We start from the raw sequence: 21,115 nt of genomic DNA, 5'->3' as shown, positions 1-21,115 counted from the left end.
AAAATAAAATATAAAATAAAATAAAAAAATGTCCTTTAATTATTTTTTCTTGTTAAAATTCGTTGTTAGCCCAACAATATTTCTAGGGTCTTTCGGACCGATCCCTGAGATTCACCGGGGGTTGACTGGCAGGCAGTGCCCCCCTTTTATCTAACAAACTCCAGGGTAAAAAAAACCACACCCAAACATAATAATAATAATATTAATAAAGCGATGGCCACGCTTCCCCTGGACGACGAGACACTTACACTGTACATCTGTACACACGGCCGGCCCCGCGGGGCGGTGTAGTGCATAGGCGGGGGGGGACCGCTCCCACCGTGCCCCCCCGGCCCGGCCCGGCCCCGCCGCGGCCGCCCCCTCCAGCAGTCCCTGCGCCGCGGTCCCCGGCCGCTGTCACTGCGGGGCGGCGGGGCCCAGCCCGGCGGCGGCCGCCCCCGCAGTGGGACCCTGTAGCGGGGCGCCGGGGCTGAGGGGCTCCGCGCCGCAGGGCTGCGCCTGCTGCAGCTTCTTCTTGTTGATCTTCCTCTCCTTCGCCCGCCTGTTCTGGAACCAGATTTTCACCTGCGGGGGGGGGCGAAGGGGAGTGAGGAGGCCGTTTCCCCGGGGACGCCCTCCCTTCCCAGGGGGCCCGCGCATCCCGGCTCCCGCGCATCCCGGCCCCCGCGCATCCCGGCCCCCTGCGCATCCCGGCCCCCTGCGCATCCCGGCCCCGCGTGAGTGGCGTGGGGACCACCACTGGTGAGACAGACCTGTCTCTCCGACAGCCCCAGGCTGGAGGCCAGCTCCGCTTTCCTCCTGATGGTGATGTAGCGGCTGTAGTGAAACTCCTTCTCCAGCTCCAGCCGCTGGTGGTCGGTGTACACGACGCGGTACTTGTCTTTCGTCCTGGTTTTAACTGCGGAGAAGAAAACCGGGATTGGGAAAGGTGAAGCCGAAGGGCCTGGGGTGGAGCGCAGCACTCCTCCCGGCGGCTGCGGGGCGAGCAGGATCGGACCTCCCCGGCTTCCTCCTCGCCGCTCCCTGCTCGGGGCTCTACTGAGCGCAGCAGACAGAGGGGAGAGAAGCAGTTCCACAGTTCCCCGGGGACATGGGGCAGAAATCCCAGGCGTGCTGGCTGTAAGGGCGAGCCAGGCGCGGGCTGCCACCCCCTGCCCCGCCACCCCCACGTTGCGCTTGGGACATCTTTGTTGTGCACTTGCTGTTGGCTTTCGGGTTTGTTTTACCTTCCTTAACGAGAACAAACTTTTTACAAAGAAAAGGGGAAAGGAGAAGAAAGAAAAGCTCCGTTCGGGGCACGGCGGTGTGTTTCTAAACGAGAAACACTGATCTAGGGGCGAGAACCGGCAGCGGCCGTCGGGGGCCCGTCGGGGCGCCCGCTCCAGCTCCCCCCGCTTCTGCCCCGGCATCGGGGCAGCGACTAAAGCGATTTCTCAGATACCCTGGAAGTGCGATGTGCAACTTTAGCGCTAAAAAAACCCACACATCCCCCAGAAACCAACCAACCAACAAACAAACAAACAAACAAAAACACCGAAAAAACAATGCCAACGAAACCCGAAGGCGAACGGCAGCGAGCGGTGGACGGGCGTGCATCGCCGCAGCCGGTGACCTCCTTTCTCCCGAGGGTTTCTTGTTTAACTGGTTGTGTCCCCGGCCCTCCCGTTCCCCAGGGAGCCAAGGCGGGGAGCCTCTGCCCTCAAGGTGCTTAATGGCTAGCAGGCTGACTTTGTTCAGGTAAACTCTCGCAAACCACAACAAAAGCACCCTGTAAAGATACAAGCCTGATCAGAGAAAACTCCCCAGAGCTAGTGAATAGGGAACACAATCCCAAACAATGCAGGACAAGGCGATCTTATCAAAGAAAAACCCTTCTCAAAGCCTTAATGACAGCCACATTCTGTTTGAATTACCACTACTGAACAAATGGCGGCAGGCGCTTTCATCCCCCCAGCCCTGCACATTAACATAAACACTGGCTCCAAAGGCAGAATTTGAATGGAGACAAGGGACCGGCCACCACCGCACAAGCCCAAACTGTGGGAACACCACGGGCTGCTGTGGGAAGCGCGACGGGCCTGGGAGAGCTCCACCACCACCGCCACCCGGGGCGTAGCCGGTGCCAGCGGCCCGCACCGGAGCACCGGGGCTGCTGGCACCGGGGCTTCCCCCGAGGCGCGGCGGCCGCGGGTGAGGCCGGGACCCCCACCCCGCGCCGCCCGGGGAGCCCCGCCGGCCCTGCCGGCCGTGGCGCGGGGCAGGGGATGAGAAAGGAACACCAGAAGTCGTTATTTACTGCGAAAGTCGCCACCCTGGTTTTTTGCCCCACTATATATAATTCTAAAAAAAAAAAAAAAAAAAAGAAAAAGAAAAAATCGGCGGCAACAGCCGTGGAAGGCGTATTCCAAAGTGGGGGGACACGCATCTCCCCTGGCAGATGCAGGGGGGAAATAAAAGAGAGGGGCTGCGAGTGTATTAACATCACAAGGGAGCGCGGCGCCGGCCACGGCCCGACCCGTCCAGCTGCCGGCCTCCCGCCGCCGGGGCACCGGGGAGGGGGGGGGAGGGGAACGCCCTCGCACCTCCCGGCCCCACCGGCACGGCCCGGAGGGCACGGCCCGCGGGGGTCGGCGGGCAGCCGCTCGGGAGGCCTGGCCGCAGGGAGACCTTAATAAAGAGTAGGCGCTCAGTGACTCAGAAACAAATGCGGGGCGACACCGGCCGATGATTTATATGGCTCTAATTGGTTATAAAAATCTTCTGAGTGGCTATAAGCGGAGGCGCGGAGCAGCGGCAGGAAGGGCGAGCTCTCGGCATGCGGGCCGTGCCGCCCTGCCCCGCCGAAGCGCGCCCCGGGCACCGGCCCGCCGCGGCCGGCAGCGGCTGCTCCCCGGCGGAGAGCGGCGCCCGGCGCTGCCCGGGGCCGTACCCAGGGCTAAGCCCGGCAGCCCCCGCGGTGCCGAGGCCCGTCCCTCGAGCGGGTTTGTTTGGGGCCGGTGCCCCGCCCGGCCGCCGCGCTGCCCGACGCACGGGGAGCCGGCGGCGCCCCGGCGGAGCGGTCGGCGGGGCAGCCCCTCGCCCGCCCCCGGCCCGCGCTTACCCTGGCTGCTGAGCGGGGGCTGCGCCGGCTTCCTCATCCACTCGCAGAGGCCGCGGCGCTGCCCGCCGGGGGAGAGCGGCTCGGGGGCGGCGGCGGCGGCGCTGGCGGCGTTGACGGGCTGCATGACCCCGGCGGAGCAGTGGGGCGCGGGGCCGGCGTGGTGGTGGGCGTGCGGGTGGTGGTGGTGGTAGTCGGCGGGGCTGTAGGCCATGGCGGCGGCGGGGGAACCGCCGTTGAGGCCGTGGACGGCGCCGGCGGCCGGCGGCGCCCCTTGTCCGTAGGCGCCCCAGTCGTCGCGGAGCGGGGCGGCGTAGGGCGCGGGCCAGGCCGGGCCGGGGGACTGGGCGCTGTCGAGGTTCACATGGTAGCCGCCGTAGTCCGCGTACTGCGGGGCGCCCACGAAGTTCTGCGCCGCCAGGTTGAGCCCCCCCGAGTGTCGCACCGGGCCGGGGTACATGGGCCCGTCCTTCTCCAGGAGGTAGCTCACGTACATGCTGGAGGGGCCCCGGCGGCGGCTCTCCGCATGCTGCTCGGGGCTCTCGCAGCGGCGCGCCTGCTGCCTGGGGACGGGCTGCCCGGGGCGGGGAGGGGGCAGGCGGAGGGGCCGCGGCCCCGCGCTGCGCTCCGCGCTCCCGGCTCCCGGTCCGAATCCAATGGCCGGCAGCACTTACATGATTAACGATTGTTTACAAGGCTCTATTAGTAATGGCCCAGACACACCAAAGGCAGGTGACGTGGAGAGGCGCTGGGTATATAGCTACTACCCCTAAAAGACGATTTGCATTTAAAAAGATAAGGAGAGGGCAGCGACCTGATCACAGCTAAATATTCAAGCCTTTATTGTTTAAGAGCTTCCTCCTTCCATTGCAACCTGGTGCACTTTAACCTCCAATCACAGGTTCAAAGGATGAAATCAAGAGACTTGCAAAAGACAGAGAGGGAGATCTAAGGGCGAGGGTGGGAATATGGGAGCCGTGTATCGCGGCCGATCTGTAGGCAGCACTTTAACCAGCTCTTCTCCGTGCTTGGGGCTGGGGGGGGGTGTGGGGGGAGGAAGGGGCGGAGGAGGAGGGAGTTTTGATTAAAAATCCACAAACCCATTTTGTCGTGGTTGTTCTAAGAAACAAACCCCACCGCAACGGCCTACTGCTTTTTCTAACGCACTTCCCACCCGCTCCCGCTCCCACTCGGTCACGGGCGATGAAGGAGAGGTAAGAGGAGAAATTCCACCCCTCCACCCCACCCCACCACCCCCACCCCCCCGAGGGCGCTGCCTCCTTCCCCCCCGCTTGTGCCTACAGAGCTTCGAGGTCAGGCGCTGCCCACCCTCCCCGTCCCAGCCTGGGCCCCGGTGCCGGGAATGGACGAGGACTGGGGGGTGCCTTCGCCTAAAGCACCCGCTGCCCTCGTACCCACCGCTGGAGCGAGGCCGCAGCATCTCGCCGCCCGCAGGGGCCTGGGCACCCAGCCAGGGGATGGTTCCCCACCACCACCACGGGGGAACCATCCACGTCCTCCCGGAGCCTGGTACCCCGGGGACGATTCCCTCCCTGCAGTGCGGCCGAGCCCACGGGGAACCCGGCGACTCGCCCCTCCACGCACACTCGTTTTTTCCCACCCCAACGCCTTGGAAACCCTCTGGAAATGCTGGCCCTGGAAGGGCGGCTCTAGGGCAAGCGGCTGCCGGCTCCCCCGGCCCAGCCAGCCCCCTTTGAAGAGGCGACCCCCTCTCAGCTTCCCCCCGCCGCTTTTATGCTTTAACTTTTCACCCTGAGCGGGGACAATGCGAGGCAACGTTTGCATATTTGCATCTTTTCCCATGACACAGCGAGGAAACCTTTCACCCGGCGAGAAAAAATGGAGGGGGACGGGAGCGTCCCCCCGTTTTCCCAGTACGTTTGGCCCCGACGGCTCTTCCCGGGCGCTTGGGGCCGGTGCGGCTGGGTCCTGCCGGGTCTCCCCCACTGGCCCCGCGTGTCCCGGGTCTTACGTGAAGGGACCCGGTGGCCGTGTCCCAGGGGTATTTTCCCTTCGCTTTCTCTTCGGTTCTGCAGAGTGTGTCCCCCCTGCCTCCCCCGGGCACTGAGACGTGGAGTTTTGCAGCGGAGGGCGGATTTCAGCTCTGCAGAGTCAGATCTCCCCGATCCGCACTCCCCGAAAAATCTCCCTCTCCTTCTCCCCATCGCACCGGGCCCTTTGGTGCTCAGCCTGGGGCTGCCGCGGGTCTGGGCTTTAACGCGAGTGGGAATAATTCAGCGACCTCTCCTAAAGTGTCCGGGAGGGTCCCGTGTCAGTCGCCCTGGGGGACCGGGGCGCTCAAGCGGGGAAGGACCGAGCATCGCTCCCGGGAAAGAGGGAAAGAGACCACGGGCGGCCCCCTCGGAGCCGCCGTGGGTACTCCGGCTGCAAGGAACGGGGTACCCCCACCCTGCACACAGCTGGCAGTGCAATGCCTGCGCCCACACCCGTCACTTGTCGTTCGTGGACTGTCGCTGCCGGCCGCGGTTGCGACCCTTCGATAAGAGCAGCACAGCAGCAGGGATGCGGGGACGCCTGCCAGCCGCCTTCTCCGGGGATTTCTCTCCCTGCTGCCATTCCCACCATGACGCCTTACCCCCGCCCCGCCGGTGGGGTAACGGGGAGAGGGAGCGGGGCTCGCAGCCCCCCGCGCTCTCTGAGCTGGAGACTGAAATGTAATTCTGGAAAACAAATGCTGCGTCCCTTCAATGTAATCGCCTCTCCCGATAAGCACCGACACAGCCATCTAGGCGGATGTGAATTTGATGATGCCATAAACGGAGGAAGGGGCCATTAAAATGACAAAACTCTGAACATACTGTATTACAACGCACCAAAACCCTGACAAACGCCGAACTCGCCCGGTTCGGTGCCTAACGCTCCATCCATGAACCGTGGCAGGCAGGTGGCAGCGCTTTGGGGTGAGACACGACGCCAACCCGAGCTGGCGGGGCTGGGGGCGGGTGAGACCCCCGGGGCTCCGACGGGGCAGCAGGACAAAGCTCCCGGGCAACACCGCCCCGAGCCCGCTCGGCTCCGCAGCGAGGGCGCCGCTCCGCTGTCCGCTGCGGGGCCGGCCCGGCTCTGCCTGGGCCCGTCGGACAGCCATCCCAGCCGCCCCTCGAGCACCAGGGCTGTGCAAACCGGGCCCTGCCAGCTGTCCCCAGCCGGGGGGACGAAGCCCGCTTCCCCCGCGGAGAGGTGCCCCGCAGCACCCGCCGCCGCACGGCTGCCCCTCGCTCCCGGCCCGCGCAGCGACCTGCCTGGCTGCTGGGGCGGGGGGCGGCTCTGCCTCTGGGACCCTCATGTCTTACAATAAGAGGGATCTCGGGCCGCGCACACCCCGAGTCTGCGTGCCTGGGTTCTAGTCGGTCTTCCCTTCGCTGCGACTGGGGCAGGGGTTGTCTTCCCTCCGGCCCTCCCCAGCGATCGGGGCTTCACGAGGGGACTGGGGAGAGGGGGTCTCTCTCTCGGCCAGGTTTCCCCCCTTTTCCATCCGGCCTCCTGGAGGCAGGTTTCCCAAGCTGGCCCTGGCAGTCGCCCGCCCCTTCCCTGCCTCCGTCTCGGGTCTTCCAGCAGACCCCGGCACACAGCCGCGGGAGAGGAGCGGGGACCCCGGGACGGGAGCCCGGGACCGGAGGGAGGGCAAAGCCCTGATCTCTCCCTCTTTGCTTCTTTCGTTTCTTTCCTATTTCGTTAGATCATGAGCGGGGAAATGCGACCTAATGCCTCTCAAACCGACAAGTGCCTGATCGGGGACACTGTTTGCAGGGAAATATCTTTTTGACTCCCGCCCCCGCCATGCTGACCCCCGTATTTTCACCGAAGGGCTGTTTCACCCGGGGCTCTGGCCGGACTCCCGCCTTTCTCCTTCAGTCCTAGCCTTACTTCTTGGGATGAAGAAATAATTTCCCAGGGGATCCGCCAGTCCCGGGAGGAGTCAGGTCAGAGGCACGATGGTGTGAGAAACGCCGGGGACAGGGCGCTGCCGCCCGCCACCGGCCACCCACCGCCCGCCGCCCGCTGCCCGCCCCTCGGCCCCCTGAGAGGCGGCGGCCGGTGCCCGGGTCCGGAGCGGACACCTCTCTTCGGAGCCAGCGCTCGTCGTCGCCTCGGGCCCTGGGGCCGGGGCGGACTGGGGGGTAAGGGGGCGGGCAGCACCGTGCAGGGACCCCCGTCCCTCACCAGAAATGTTCCCGTAAGCCCCGGGAAGGGATGAGTGCCGCGCCCCCACCGCGCCCCTTCCTCCACCAACTGCTCCCGCTTGACGGGACTCTTGCGGGGATGCGGATTCATCTTCTTTATTTCTAATCGTTTTCTGGTTTGAAGAATTTATTTTTCTGTCACTTAGAAGTTCAGGGTGGAGTGGGGGGGATCTTCCCCTCTTCCCCTACCTTAACGACACGGAACCAGGAGCTTTGTTTGCAAGGTTTAAAAAAAAACAACAAAAAAAACCCAAACAAAAAAACCCCAACAAAAAAAACTGATTGAAAGCTCTTTGGTGGCCGAGGACAGAGAAGAGAAGGAGGAATCGTGTGTTAGTCCGACCTGTGGAATTTATGACTCCCCCTAAGCACAGACATGATAAGGACTTAGAAAACATCTTGGATCTTTTCAAGCCGGCAGCCCCCGAGGCTTTGATGTAGATTGCGTTGCAGAATAACCCAATACTTTTATCGTGGGGTTGATACTCGGCTTGTTTAAGCACATGCCTCTAGGAGCGGGTTAGATGCTCAGAGCTCGCTCCCGAGCGAATTTGCGTTGCTGGGAAGGAAGTAGGGACAGGGGAGGGGGGTGGCACCTTGTGCCAGGCTGGGGACCCGCCGTCCTGCCAGCCCCGGCCAGCCTGGCCTCTTCGCACAGGTGCCGTCGGGCCTGAGCTCGCATCGCCCCCGCTCCCCTCCGGGAAACAGGAACGTAAGCAGAGAAAGGGGTGGAAAAAGCCGGAAAAAGGGATGGAAAAAGCTGTCCCAGGGGCCAGCCCCTCCCGGAGAGCTGCTCGGTGTGGCAGGGGGGACCAAAGGCTGACCCCCGCCTCGCTGCACGGGCTGGGCATTGCTCTGTTCCTGTGGAAGTCCCTGGTGCGCTGCGACCGGAGACCCCGGGACACCTGGATTTCTTATTTTTTCGAAGTATCTTTTTGAAATGGCAAGGGGAAGAGAAGCCGCCATGCACTTTGTGCCCGGTCCCCGCCGGCACGTCTCGCCTGGTGAGGCCAGGGCCTGATCCGGCCACGGGAGCCGTGAGTCACCGGGCAGCGCACACCCGCGGGGCGGCCCCGACGGCGGGGGCCCGGCGTGCGGGACGGCGGCGGACCCGCTCCCGGGGAGGGAGCCCAGGGCTCGGCTGTTATCGCCCCCCTGCCCCCCGAGGACACCCCGCCCGCCCCCTGTACGGACGCTCCCTGGAGCACGAAGGGCCGTTGTTATCTTCCCCGCCCCCGGCGGCACCTGGCGTGGGGGATGTCGTGGGAGCACGGTGCTCCCCGGCCGCTTTCGGCTTTGCAGCAAAGCACAGCTGGGCCGGGCTGGGCACCTCGAGGCAGGGATGTCTTCCAGCCCCCAGCCCTCACCCAGCACCATGCCGCTCCTGGGGAAACCACAAGCCCTGGCCCAGCTGGCAGGATGGTGCCCTTCATGCACGCATTGACCCCCATGCCAAGCAAAACATCAAATTCCAGCTACCAAATGGTTTGCAGGCATTTGCCACCAGTGAGTCCATGGACTATCCCCCTTCCCCCTGCCCCAGGGGCAATATAAGGGCTGATGTCCTCATTGCGTTCCTCACTGATTCATTTCCTACATCTCCTGGCTTTGAAATACAACCTTGGCAGGGAGGTGATTCAGGGCCGGTGGCCGTGTCCTCCCACACGTCCCAGCAGTGCTAGTCCTGCTGATTTATCCTGTTCCCAGGCCTTCCATGGCAAGATGCTATGGGGTGACTGCCCCACACCGTTGTCTCCCCTCAGCCCGTGATCCATGGCAGGCCCAATCCAGCAAGCCTCTTCAGTCAGCAGAGGCACGGGGTCAATCTGGCCCGTGTATACCGTTTGTTGTTTGTGAGGCCGAAGGTTTTGAAGGCTGTAACTGTACACATCCCTGTGGGGCTGTGGTATTTTGTGGATAGCATTTCATGGTAGGCAATGTGGGAGTCCAAGGTACTTCCTTGGCCTGGCAGGGAGCAGGTCAAGCCTCCCACATGGAACTTTTCCTTATTGTGGGGCTGTAAGAAGACAGGAGAAGATGCATCTTTCTCCACGGGCAAACCTATTCCCTCCAAAACAAACAAAAACCTCAGTCCTTTTGGCTCCAAGGAGAAACTGGTGCCTGACTGCTTTCCACCAGCTCCCATTTTCTCCCAGCTGTCTTCTTCTAGTTCCTGGGAGGGGGGAGGAATCTCACCACATTTTTTTCTGGTCTGAACAGAGGCCCCGAAAGGAGTGAAAGGCAGGGCCAGGCTGGGATCTCGGCGGCAGGCTCCCAGCCGCGGCCCACAGCGCCCTCCTCTGGCCGCTCAGCTCCTGGCGACCAGCCCCGGCTCGACGGGTTCCGTCCCGGTTTAGCTCCGCAGCCCCTCTGCACCCAGGACATCGTCAGGCACAGGAGGCTTGTCCAAAGGAATTCCCGGTCCGCATCAGGTAGGTTGTCACTTCTCCAGGAGAAATATGGTGGAAACTAGAGCTTGGCACCTCCTTCTTTTTAGGATCTGAAGCCTCCAACCCTCTTCTGAGGATGGGGATGTCATAGCACTGGTGGGACCGGAGGGCTGTCATTAGAAGAATTCTGGGCTTTCTTCGGCTGGAAGACAGTGATGTCCCCACAGCATAGGGCATGGAGGGAGGGGAACCCTAGTGCAGAAGAGAAGAGGCACCTCTGGGCTCATACGGACAGCCACAGCTGAGTGCCAAAGCTTAGCTGCAGTGCAAAGTAGATGTATATAAGATGAGTAAGTAGGTGTAGGTAGCACATGACAGGAAGAGGGGGCCACTGTCAGCATCTCCCATGGGTTTTCATCCCAACTAAGTGGTATCTAAATAAACTGAATTCCATCCCAGTCTTCATGTGCCTCTGTGAAGCTGGCCACAGGAGCACCACCACTTCTCCACCTCTCTCCAGGACACAAGTCTTCAAAATTCCTTCTCAGCTGAGATCTGATCCAGACTGTACCCCAAGGCACCTACACTGCTGCTAGGGGTGTTGCTGTATCAGTTTTCCAGCACAGCCTTAAACCCCTAAATTTTAATATTGCAGTGACCTCTAAGGCAGGATCCCTGACCTGAACAGCCACCCTTGTTTATCTCATCCCCGGGAAGCATGTCAGGAAGCACGAATGCAGTCCAGGTCTCGGACAACTGGCTGGAAGGGGCTCCTTCCGCACCACCCCACAGCACTGGGATGCTCACGAAGGGAGATAAGGAGCTGGGCTCAGGCCTCACCTCTTTCTGAAGTTATTTGTGGTCTCCTCAAGCACAGGTCTGGGTGGGTCTTTTTGTGCCTTTTTTTAAAGCTGGTTTGCTTTGCAGGGCCTAATTAATTAGCCATTGATGAGGGAGGGAAAGAGGCAGTGATTCACTAGCCCAGCAGTGCATTTAGCTGGGAAGCTGTGCCACTGAGTACTTCGTCTGGTTCAGTGTCTGGGAGAAGGGGGCTAAGATCTTATGTGGCCAGCTGCATGGAGCATGCCCTAATCCAGTCACCTTCAGCCTGCACCCCCAAAATACTTTCCAGCAGAAGTGTGGCATCTTAAAAAGTAAACTATCTGCAGATAGCTCTGTAGCAAATACGACCTTGGATTTCTCCATCCCCTTTCACAGATCCCTTCGTGAACATGTGGACAGACAACCACTGCTAGTCTGCATGACAGGGTCACTTCTGTCCCCCTCTTCTGGTTCAACTCACGATTAGCCTCAGCTTCTGCTGGAGGGACCTCAGGGAGCCTATCCCAGGTACCCCAAACCCGAGGGTGAGATGTGTTGGAGAAGCACCTCCACTTTCTCTTGAACTGGACAGAGAAGGGGCTTTTGTTTGTTTGTTTTTTGGCGTCCGCTGCCTGTGACACACGGGCACAGTAGTTTGGGAGAACGCACCGCGGGCGGGGGCTGCCCGCTACCTGGCTCAGACCCTCAGTGCTGCGTTTTGGCCGTGGGTTCCCTTTGCCCGGCCCCCGGCCCCCGGCCCGGCAGCGGGCGGCACCGCAACGCGGGGGCCGAGCGCCCCCCAGTGCCGGCTGCGGCGGCGGGGCCGTGCGGGGCAGCTCCCTCCGCCGGCGGGCTGCAGGCTCCCCCCGGTGCCTGCTGCGGCGGCGGAGCCGTCTGGGGCCGTACGGAGCTGTGCGGGGCCGTGCGGAGCCGTGCGGAGCAGCTCCCCCGGCCGGCGGGCTGCAGGATCCCCCCGGTGCCGGCTTTGGCAGGGAAAAGGGAAAAACAATCGGTGCCAGTTCCTCATCTTTCAGTTCGGGGCGCCGGGTATTCCTGCCTTGCCCTTTCCTCAGTGCTAACGGGGAGAGCGCGGTGCCCTTTGCCATTCACCGCTTTTTATTGCCCTCAAGCCCTTCTGCTCCTCCGCCCGGCTTAATGATTGCTGAGCCTTTGTCAGTCTCGGCCTGGCTTGAAGCATCTGGCTTAGACTAATGGCATCTCTGCTGGAGGTCTTCAAACAAGGTTAACCCTCTCCGGTCACTTCAGGGGGAATTCAGCGCTTCTCTCCAGAGAACCTGCTCCTGGAGGCACAGGCCAGGGGTCTGGATCCTAACGAGAGAAATGTGGGCATTTTCCTCTAAGAACTGTGAAGCAGCTCTTGAAACAGCATGGGCTGTGGCTCTGCACACACCTCAGGAATGGACCAGCACCTTGCAAAGTTCTGTTGGAAGCATCCTGGAAAGGGAATGTTGCTCCTAAAAGGTACCGTTCTTCACTGAATACCTCCTGTAGCTTTGTTCCATCCCTCTCTGCTGTGTGGAGAAGCAGATGCACAGCGACATGTCCGGCTCGCACAGGAGGGTCTCCCTCCTAACTGTACTTCCTCGCACACAGTCGTGTTGCCTGAGCTGCTTTTCATGTGTGCATCATGTGGAGTTTGTGTTCGCTCCAGGTTCTCTCTCTGCCTTTATATTCCCAAGTCTCAGCTCAGTGGCAATGATGGGGCCAGATGACCTCTGTCCACTCCTTTTTTAATCTTGTGGAAAAACATTTGACGCAACTCCCTGGCATGTTGTAAAACACATGGGATTCCCTTCTGCTCGTCTATGAGCCAAGTTCACATCTGCTTAGCTTCCAGGGCCAGCTAGGCTTGGATGCATCCATCGCAGCATTAAGCTCCTCTAGCTCTGAAGGCTGAAAACTCCTGCCCACACAAGACATTCGGCTCCTGCTTTCCAGCTGGTTCAGGCTGTGTGTTAATAGTGACATCTTGTTGCCGAACAATTTGAAATTGTGTTATGAGTTTGTTAAAAGTCATATCTATTTTCCAGAAAATGCAATGTTAAAGTTTTATTTCTGCCTTTATATTTCCAAATTATTCTTCAGCAGTTTATATCTGATTAAAAAAATCAATGATTTCTTGCTAATTCGACAATGTTAACAAAAATAGGCAAATCATAATCATTGCATTACAACATTAATTATTTTCAGACAATGTTAGTAAAGAGCAGCTTAATTTATGTGATAGCATATTCTATCCAAACCGTTATTCATTTATAACACTTGCCACTGGAAATCCTAGCTGCAGTTAGCATCTTGTAAAATGTAAAAGAGAAGAAAACCATTAATTCATATATTGTCAACTTGATTCACTGTGATGTAGACAGACATATCCCGTTAAGTCATTATGAAAGCCGCATTTATGAATCCCCAAACCTCACAGTGAAAATAGCATGTCTTTTTATCTATATTAAAACCCCAGCAAGCATCAGGTTATTGTCCTGGGCATCTGGGAGAAAATTGAAGAGACATACTCTCATTTTCTTGCAGCAGGGTTCATACACCCAGGCTAACTTCTGGGAATGGGAAGCGATGATATTACACTCCTAAATTGCTACGGAAGATAATTTCTTCAAAATTAAACATTTCTATTTGCTATCAAAACACATAAAGCCCAAAGAATGGAATTATTAGTAACTCAGTTGAAGTGAGACTTCCAGTTGGAGACAGCCACCTGGATTTCTGGATTTCTAGACCAGGGAGGCAGAAGGTCATCTCCAAATATCACTCCTTCTGCTTGTTTTCAATGCTTATTTTAGGTAGGAAGGAATCACTGTAAATGAACTCACCTGAACTGGACACCTATCAGGAACTTCACAGCAATTGAGATGTCTGGGATAAGACAGTTATACACACTCAAATTTATAGTTCCGTGTAAAACAAGGCTGCTATTTTAAAATCTGGGCATTTAAAGTTGGCTACTTTTTTTACAACACTTACTGACAGCTGGAGCTGAAGATGTGAGTAGCACTTCTGGAAATCACACCAGTTCTGTCTAGATGCATAGGCTGGGCTTGTAAACGTTGACTAAACCCCCGTGGATTTTCTTGTATTTGTTTGAAATATGGCAAGAACATTCTGAATTCAATGCATTGGCTAGACACTATTTACATAAAACCAGGAAAAGAGACATCCAGTTGTAAAGATGCAGCGAAATGACCATTGCTTTTGTCTTGCAATAGAAGCATTTGCTGAATTCAAAGAAACGAATTGTGTCTTCTCCTCAAAGTAACATAAACATGGACTGGCTCATAAGAAATGTGAACAGAGCAGCAGTTTCTTTTCTTAGTGGTGGTTTAAAACATTTATGCTACATGGAGTTTATGAAAATACTGAGACCAAATCCATAACCCAGATTATTTTTAAACCTAAGAGTCTTCATGCTGGAGCACAGCTGTAGGTGGCAGAGATTCCTCATCCCTGCTTACACATGGTTTAGTTTTGATGCTGGAACTGTGTGTAGGAACATTTTTCTTCATATTCTGGTAAACCTAGAATTGGGAAGCGGAAATAAAAGATATCTTTTGTTATCATACTTTGAAAACTGCTTTTCTCCCTGTGAAGCAGGCTCTTGTAAGGCACAGCCCACCTCCTCTTGAGGGAGAATCACACTCGTGTCTGCCCATTTACTTCCCACTGACTCCAGAGGGAGTCCAGGCAACTACCCATGTGAAATGGATTTTATCCAGCCAAAAAGATCTGGGTTGAGGAGGGGCACTGGACTGCAAAGGAGCATTTTTAATTTTTTTTCTAGCTACAGTGCTTTGAAGTTGCTCATTAGTTTGCTTCTATGCTCAGCAGCTTCTGCCAGGCTAACAGCCTGCAGAGAGGCAAGAGTCATTTTTTGGCTATGGCTCTCCACATCCCAAAAGGTTTGCAGGGACACTGTATTGGGAAACAGTGCGTCTAGCCCAGAGGGATACACAGGTAGGAATTGGTAGTTTAGAAAGAAGTTGCTTATTTTTCCTGAGGAAGAGAACACAGTCTGGTAAGGATGGAATATGACTTCCTCAGATGCTGTTTATTATTTTGGCCTTTGAAGATGACATATGGCCCGCCGTCTGTGAGGACATGGCAGCACATACCTATGGTGGCCCCCCCCTGAAATGCCTGGCAGGTGGCCCAGGCTCAGCTATCAGCATCACCAAAGCCAACTGCACTGGCTCCTGCACAAGGGAAGCACATTGCTCCAGCACAGGCTGAGAGATTTCAGCCTTACAGAGCCCTGGTGCAAGCAGTGGGAGGAAAGAAATGCTCATCAGGGAGGTCAGGTTTCCTTCTAATGGCAGAAAAAAAATCCCCAAACTCTTACACAGGTCCATGGGCAATGTATTCATAGCACAGTGGTGCATGTGAATAGAAACCAGAAGACTACTTCTCAGCTCATGGTGATCCGTGTGGCTACACACACAAAAAAAAACCCCAACCCAAAAACCTCCAACCAACAAATTTTTCTTCTCTTTGTGTTTACTTACAGCTCCTTCTGCCTTAGCCAGCTGACAGGCAAGAGAGGAAACCAGGCAGGAAAAAGAGGGTCTTTTCCTGGAGTCAAGGGCCCAACAAGATTGCATCACGCGATAGCTGCAGGAGCAAAGAGGTGATACAGAAAACGCGTTAGCAGTTGGATTCTCTGTAAGTGACTACATGGAAGTGGAGAATTTAGATGGGAATCACAGGGCACCAGAATGCTTTTACAGAAAGAGGCCAGATTTAGCATGTTGCATCAGAGGAAAAGATATAGAAAGATAAGGATAAAGGGTGAAATGCAGAACATGGCTTTACCAGAGTCCTTAGTTAAACCCTCCTTATAGGATTGTGGCCAGAATTTCACCCTGGCTGGCTCATACTGGCACACTAATCTTGTTTTCCAGCTTCCATACCATACAGAAAACGGTAGGCAGACAATTCCTGTCTGTTTCTGGGGCTGAACTTTCTCCTTGTGGACTCTCTAGTTTTGAGGACACTTTTCACGGAAATTCTTTTTATGTAATTTGACATCACAAAAATATTTCTGAAGTTAAAAATCCATCTTCAAGATTTTGCAGTTTCATCAAGGACCAGTGCAGCACCTCCCTGCTAAAGTCACTTGCAAACTTACTAAGTCAAAAGGTTCTCTGATATTTATAAGCCCTACAGCAATCTTTCGTGGGTCAATCTGTCAGATTCACCTGTACCTTTAATGCCATTACAGTTGTTACATGGAGAGGATAAAAACAGTGTAGTTTCATAGCAAGGCACTGAGTCCCTAGATCATGTATGAAATGTTTGCCAGAAGAGCTCAGACAACCCAAAGCCCTTCCCTTTCCTCCAAGCTCCAGGTCTCACGGTTCTCCATCATCTTCTCTTCTCCTGTCCCCTCGAGTCCACCTCTATGCAGACTCCTCCCAGGCACAGAGGCACAGGCTGAAAATCATGTATGAGAGCGCAGGAATAGCTCCCGCCAACTCTTCCTTAGCAGGGTTTTTCTCTATAAGGAACCCTAGCCTCCTGGAACTGAATCAAACATGCTAAAGCTCAATTAACAATAATAAAAACATTTTAAAAAAGTCACCAAAGATTTAGTTAATATCCAAAATGAATATGGTATAACATACTTCTTGCAAAAATAAAAAAATGAAAGAAAAAAATACGTCTGTGATCTGAGAACGAGAAGTGCCCTGGGAAAGGAAGGCACAATTAAAGATAATAAACTAGTCCTTTCAAACACACATAACCTTTAGTATTGATCATTTCTGCTTTAGGACAAAACCTGCAGGATCAAGCAGTCTATTTCAGAGTTAGAGGAAGTGCTCACCTTTTGCAACTTTTTTTGAGCAAAGTACAGTGTACAATAAATAAAAGATCAAACAAACAGTGACCTAGTAAATATAAATTCCCATGCTGTGCATTACTCAGGAAATACACTTACACATCTTTTGTAGCATAGTATGGTTGGTCCATTTTAAATCCACTTTGTATTAATTTGTAGAAGTTCGTATCAACCTGAATGCCAGGGTAGGGATTTACACCTGTGGAAAATATTGGAAAATACATGTTAATTTGGAAGCTGCCGAAACAAAGCACTGCTTGTTTGTTGCATTACAGAACGTACCCAAAGAGAATATTTCCCATAGTAATATTCCATAAGACCAGACATCACTCTTCATTGTGTACGTCCTCTCGAACAAGCTTTCAGGAGCCATCCATTTAACTGGTAAACGAGCCTGTAGAGAGAGGGGGAAAGGAGGCCAGGTCATGCTATGACACAGGCTTTCTGGGTGACTCACTGTAGTTCTCACTGCTTGAGTAGGATCAGTTCATGTTTGATGTGTGAAAAGCTGGGCCTCTCTTAGCCCCTTTAAATTTCCCTTATGGAGACAAATAGGCACTTCTAAGGAGCCAATTAATCTCATCCATTTTAGATGACTATTTAAGGAAGAGATGAACTCAGCCCTGGAAGAGCCTTCTTCCCTCCTCTGACTTCCAAAGTGACCAGCTTAGATGGAGATGCCCACACCACAGTTCTTCATATAGCCAGAGGACCTGGTGTACCCTCACACATATGCTATTGTCCCTATGCTATTATTGTCTCTAACAGTAAACAGTTCCTAGCACTTCCATCGATGGGTTTCAGTGTGCTTTAGTAAGGACACGGGTACCATCTCATTTACAGTACTAGCTTGATTAGGTTAATTATAAGGTAAGGATTTGCATTTGCCAGGGGCAGGAAAAAGTGAGATTTCTGCATAGTCTGTACAGATATCTATAAAGCTAACAAGGAATCTGAAAATGAAAAGTTTCACTTTCTTGGTTCCTTATCATTCTTACAATGATATGAAAAACAGAGAGCACTCAGGAACTTACATTGCCCCTGACGATGTAGTTGGAGTCCTTCACTACATCTCTGGCCAGGCCAAAGTCACAAATTTTCACCACTTTTCCATGGGTCACTAATATATTCCGGGCAGCAAGGTCTCTGTGAATGCACTTAGAAGGAAAGGAAGGATTAACACTTTGCAGCATTTGGTGTTGGAAGAAGATAGTCCCCTTGTCTCAGGCACAGCTCTCTGAACTGGTGACTCCTTCCACTTAAAAAGTGTGGAGAATGGGCAAGCTGGACAGACCCTGGTTGCTTGTGGCAAGGGGACGGGGACAGGGACAGGGCAGGCAGAAGTGTGAAGCACAGCCACTTCTTACTCGGGGTCATGCCTAAAGTTACAATCCAGTCTTTGCTGTAAAGCCAGGGAAGGAGGTATAGTTCAAGCCTGCCACTGAGTGTCTCTGTTCTTCAGTCTGCCTTCTATAGACTGACCTATTTTCACTGTCTTTTCTATCTAAACCCTTCCCCATACCGATTTGGACTCAAGGAACTCCATTCCTTTGGCAATTTGATAAGAGAAGCAAAGAAGGTCTTCAAAAGTGAGCACATTGAAATCCTCTTCTTCGTCCATCTGTCTGCTTGCATGCTTAATTTTATCTGTAAAAAATAACCAAAAGTATGAGTTTTCCATGGGCTTCCTCACTCTCTGATTAATTCCACTGACTGTTGTAAGGATTTTCACATGCCTCTACCAAGAACAACATCACAAAGAGCATCCACCTTTTGCACCCTTTTCCCAGACACAAAATAAAGGAACAAGAGTTTTCATTCTCAAATATTATGTGTAGCATGACCAGAAACATAAGCCTCTGGTCTTAAGTGTTGTTGAATCCTTTTCCAGCAAAATTCCTGCCAGGAGGGGGAAGAGAGACATATGATAGAAAGAGGCCTCCTGTGTCACTAAATCTAGTCTAGTTAGGTCAATAATGTAATAAACACAAAAATAACAGATTCACTGGAGATAAAAGGAGTTAGCTTCTAACCTTCCTCAGAATACAGCACTATCCTTTTTGATCCAGATGTCACATTTACATTCTGACTTCTCTGCATGACCTCAAATTCATCCTCTCTGCACAGAGTCATATTCACACTGTACTTCGGGTGAGTTCCTTTCCTGGAATGGGTGACACATTTTCAAAGGTTACACATGGTGTATCACATAACCTCCTGCATGTAAACCCTTTTGCAGTGAAAAAGCATGATCAGTTATTGCTATCAAAAATCTGGGTGCAGAGATGAGTCTTCTCAAAACTGGGAAGAGAAACAAGAGGTTGTTTGCGTTTTGCAGTCCGTTATGAAGAACATAAGGAGAACCAAATCTCAGTTCCTCCTCAGTCAGTCATTGCTTATTAAAGGATGTGAAGGCATATTCTCAAGAATTCAATAATTTCTCCAGTTTACAGCACAGCTGAGAATGCAGCTTAAAAAAAAGACGGGAGCCTTATAAAGTATTAAACTCACCAAATGCTTTACCTGGAATTTTTGTTCAAATGGATATTGTGGTAAAAGCTGAAGTTGTGATCTTTAAAAATATCTGTCAGTGTCCAGTGAAACTTCTCTCTCTTGCTCCTTAAGTAGTTCAGAAGATCACCATAGCAACAGTATTCAAATATCAAGTAGATTGGTCCTGAAATAGTTGGAAATGTAAATGTCTCCTGCTATCTATAACACCTTCCCCATTAAAGCCCTAATGATGCCTCCTCTTCTCCCAGGATTAATCTGCATTAAACATTCCAAGCATCATCCTTCCTGGGTAGATAACCTGTACTGATAGGCAGGTAACGTTTACGGACTGTAATGACTAATGTCCTGTTGGAAAGTCTGTGTAGCTGATTGTTCCCTGTGGTGCATCTCCCAAGGTGGATTGCACCTATGAAGGCACAAAGATCCTTCCCCATACCAGTGGCACTGGGGAGGACAGCACAGGCCACGAAGATGCAACGTATTGTCTAAACCATACATGGTTCAAGCAAAAGATGACCCTGCTAATTATCTTCATGGTGTAAATTGGTATCCTTTGACCTATGCTCTTCCATTTATCAGCACTACCTTCATGCTTTAGAAATACCCCTTTTTTTTTCCCCGTGGAGGCCACCTGTAACCCAAGTGTACTGGCAGAGGGGACCTATAGGAGGGAAAGACCTTGCAAGGGGATGTGTCTGAGTGGAGCACTGCTCAGGCTACTTTCTCAAGGAAGGAAAAGTACCTCCAACTCCTGACCCAGGCAGGGTCAGAGACAAGCCACAACAAGCCATCAGGAGCAGAATGAATGGCCCAGGGGCTCAGAGTGGTCATGCATCACCCCTGTGAAGTCTTACACTGGCATCACCACTCCTGGCTCAGAAAGACTGACTACAAATTTGCAAACATTTCTGCCAGAAGACCCCTGTCAAGCAAGGTAGGGCACATGGAAAAAGCCTGTAAAGTCTCTCAGAGAGTGGATGTGAATGTCTTGAGAACCATGCAAATGCTTCGGAACATGGGACTTACATAAGGCTGGAAGTGTTCCTGCCCTACCCCACCAGACTAAACAGGTTCTTCCTTGCAGGTCTCCTGCCTATACCATCACATCTTGCCAAATTTTTCAGAAGGCAGTGGCAGCCTGTATAGTTTCAAATCAGCTAAAGCCACCACTAATAATCTATTTCTCTGCTTTCCCTTTACACCTCAAATGTATTTGCGTGACAGTATTGGTGTTGATGCAAACTGGGGAAATGAGTTAACTGTCCTCTTTGGTCTTTCTGATAAAATAAATATCTGTGGCAGAAAATCTGTTAAGTTTTTTAGTGGCAGATGTTACAATTCATGATATGAACAAATGCTGGGTAAAGCCCTGCCCTTTCCACAAGGTGATCTGTGCTTTAGCCTCTCTTCAGCTGCTCCTGTTCACTGTTGCACTTGGCCAGAGAAGGAGTTCTTGGGACAAGAACATCTGTGTACATTGCCTGAATGATAACATGAGTCACACAATAATTAATTAGTGATAATATCTTGCCACTTTCATCTTAGCCCATCTTTGCTTAGTTCTTTCCACCTGCAGTTTACTTTCACATTCAGTTCTTTAAAAAGCTGTCCTTCATTTTTATTCACTTCTTTCTTTTCTTTGGGTGTCCCTCCCACCCCTCCTCTTTTTCAGTTTCTTTTCTTTCCTGTCTAGTTTTGAGTCGTTCTTCCCTTTCTTTCTACAACTTCACTGTTCGGTAAGCCACGTGATTTTAAAAAAAAACACCTCTATAATTTCTTATGTGAACATAATCATGTGGATACAAAAGTACCTTACACCAGATAAGTTATTGCTTTTCACATAATAAACTGGCCCATATCAGTGCCATCACCACTATAATAGTAAAACCTCTTCTATAGAAGGGCTGTTGTTTCACTTCATGCAAGTACAATTAGAAAGGAACCATTTCTGTAGACATGCATGGCTTTAACTTTGCTTTCAGTTCATCTTCATCTTATTTTGGGTCAGCAGAGAACAGCAAAATTGGTTGTGCAAAGACAGGATTCAGAGATGCAGAAAGAAACAGCAGCCTAAAGAACAGGTGATTAATTATGGCCTGAATGTTTTTAATACTGCTTTTAATGATCAATTTTTGATACTTCTTTTCTGTTCAGGAGTCCTCATTAGTCTGAAGGTTTTAATTGGTACCTTTCCACA

At 53.3% G+C, this 21,115-nt stretch overlaps 2 protein-coding genes across 2 annotated transcripts in view; both read right to left on the bottom strand.

The window, feature by feature from the left end:
• Nucleotides 1-396: 396 nt before the first annotated feature.
• Nucleotides 397-3,811, bottom strand: CDX2 (caudal type homeobox 2). The gene is made up of 3 exons (XM_040584425.1): nt 3,101-3,811; nt 753-898; nt 397-564 (listed from the first exon to the last, which is right to left on the bottom strand). The coding sequence occupies exons 1-3, from the start codon at nt 3,591-3,593 to the stop codon at nt 397-399; spliced, it is 807 nt and encodes a 268-aa protein (XP_040440359.1). The 5' UTR covers nt 3,594-3,811.
• An 8,783-nt stretch (nt 3,812-12,594) lies between these two features.
• Nucleotides 12,595-21,115, bottom strand: part of FLT3 (fms related receptor tyrosine kinase 3) — a 45,926-nt gene continuing 37,405 nt past the window's right edge. The window contains exons 17-24 of the mRNA XM_040584507.1: nt 18,928-19,081; nt 18,438-18,568; nt 17,927-18,051; nt 17,439-17,561; nt 16,687-16,798; nt 16,504-16,603; nt 15,071-15,176; nt 12,595-14,086 (exon numbers count right to left, since the gene is read on the bottom strand). Coding sequence (XP_040440441.1) covers nt 13,964-14,086; nt 15,071-15,176; nt 16,504-16,603; nt 16,687-16,798; nt 17,439-17,561; nt 17,927-18,051; nt 18,438-18,568; nt 18,928-19,081 — 974 coding nt within the window. The 3' untranslated portion in view covers nt 12,595-13,963. The remainder of the gene's footprint in view (nt 14,087-15,070; nt 15,177-16,503; nt 16,604-16,686; nt 16,799-17,438; nt 17,562-17,926; nt 18,052-18,437; nt 18,569-18,927; nt 19,082-21,115) is intronic.

The sequence above is a fragment of the Falco naumanni genome, chromosome 2 (genome assembly GCF_017639655.2).
Source record: "Falco naumanni isolate bFalNau1 chromosome 2, bFalNau1.pat, whole genome shotgun sequence".
Lineage (NCBI taxonomy): Eukaryota > Metazoa > Chordata > Aves > Falconiformes > Falconidae > Falco > Falco naumanni.
This window is presented reverse-complemented; position numbering and strand designations above follow the sequence as displayed.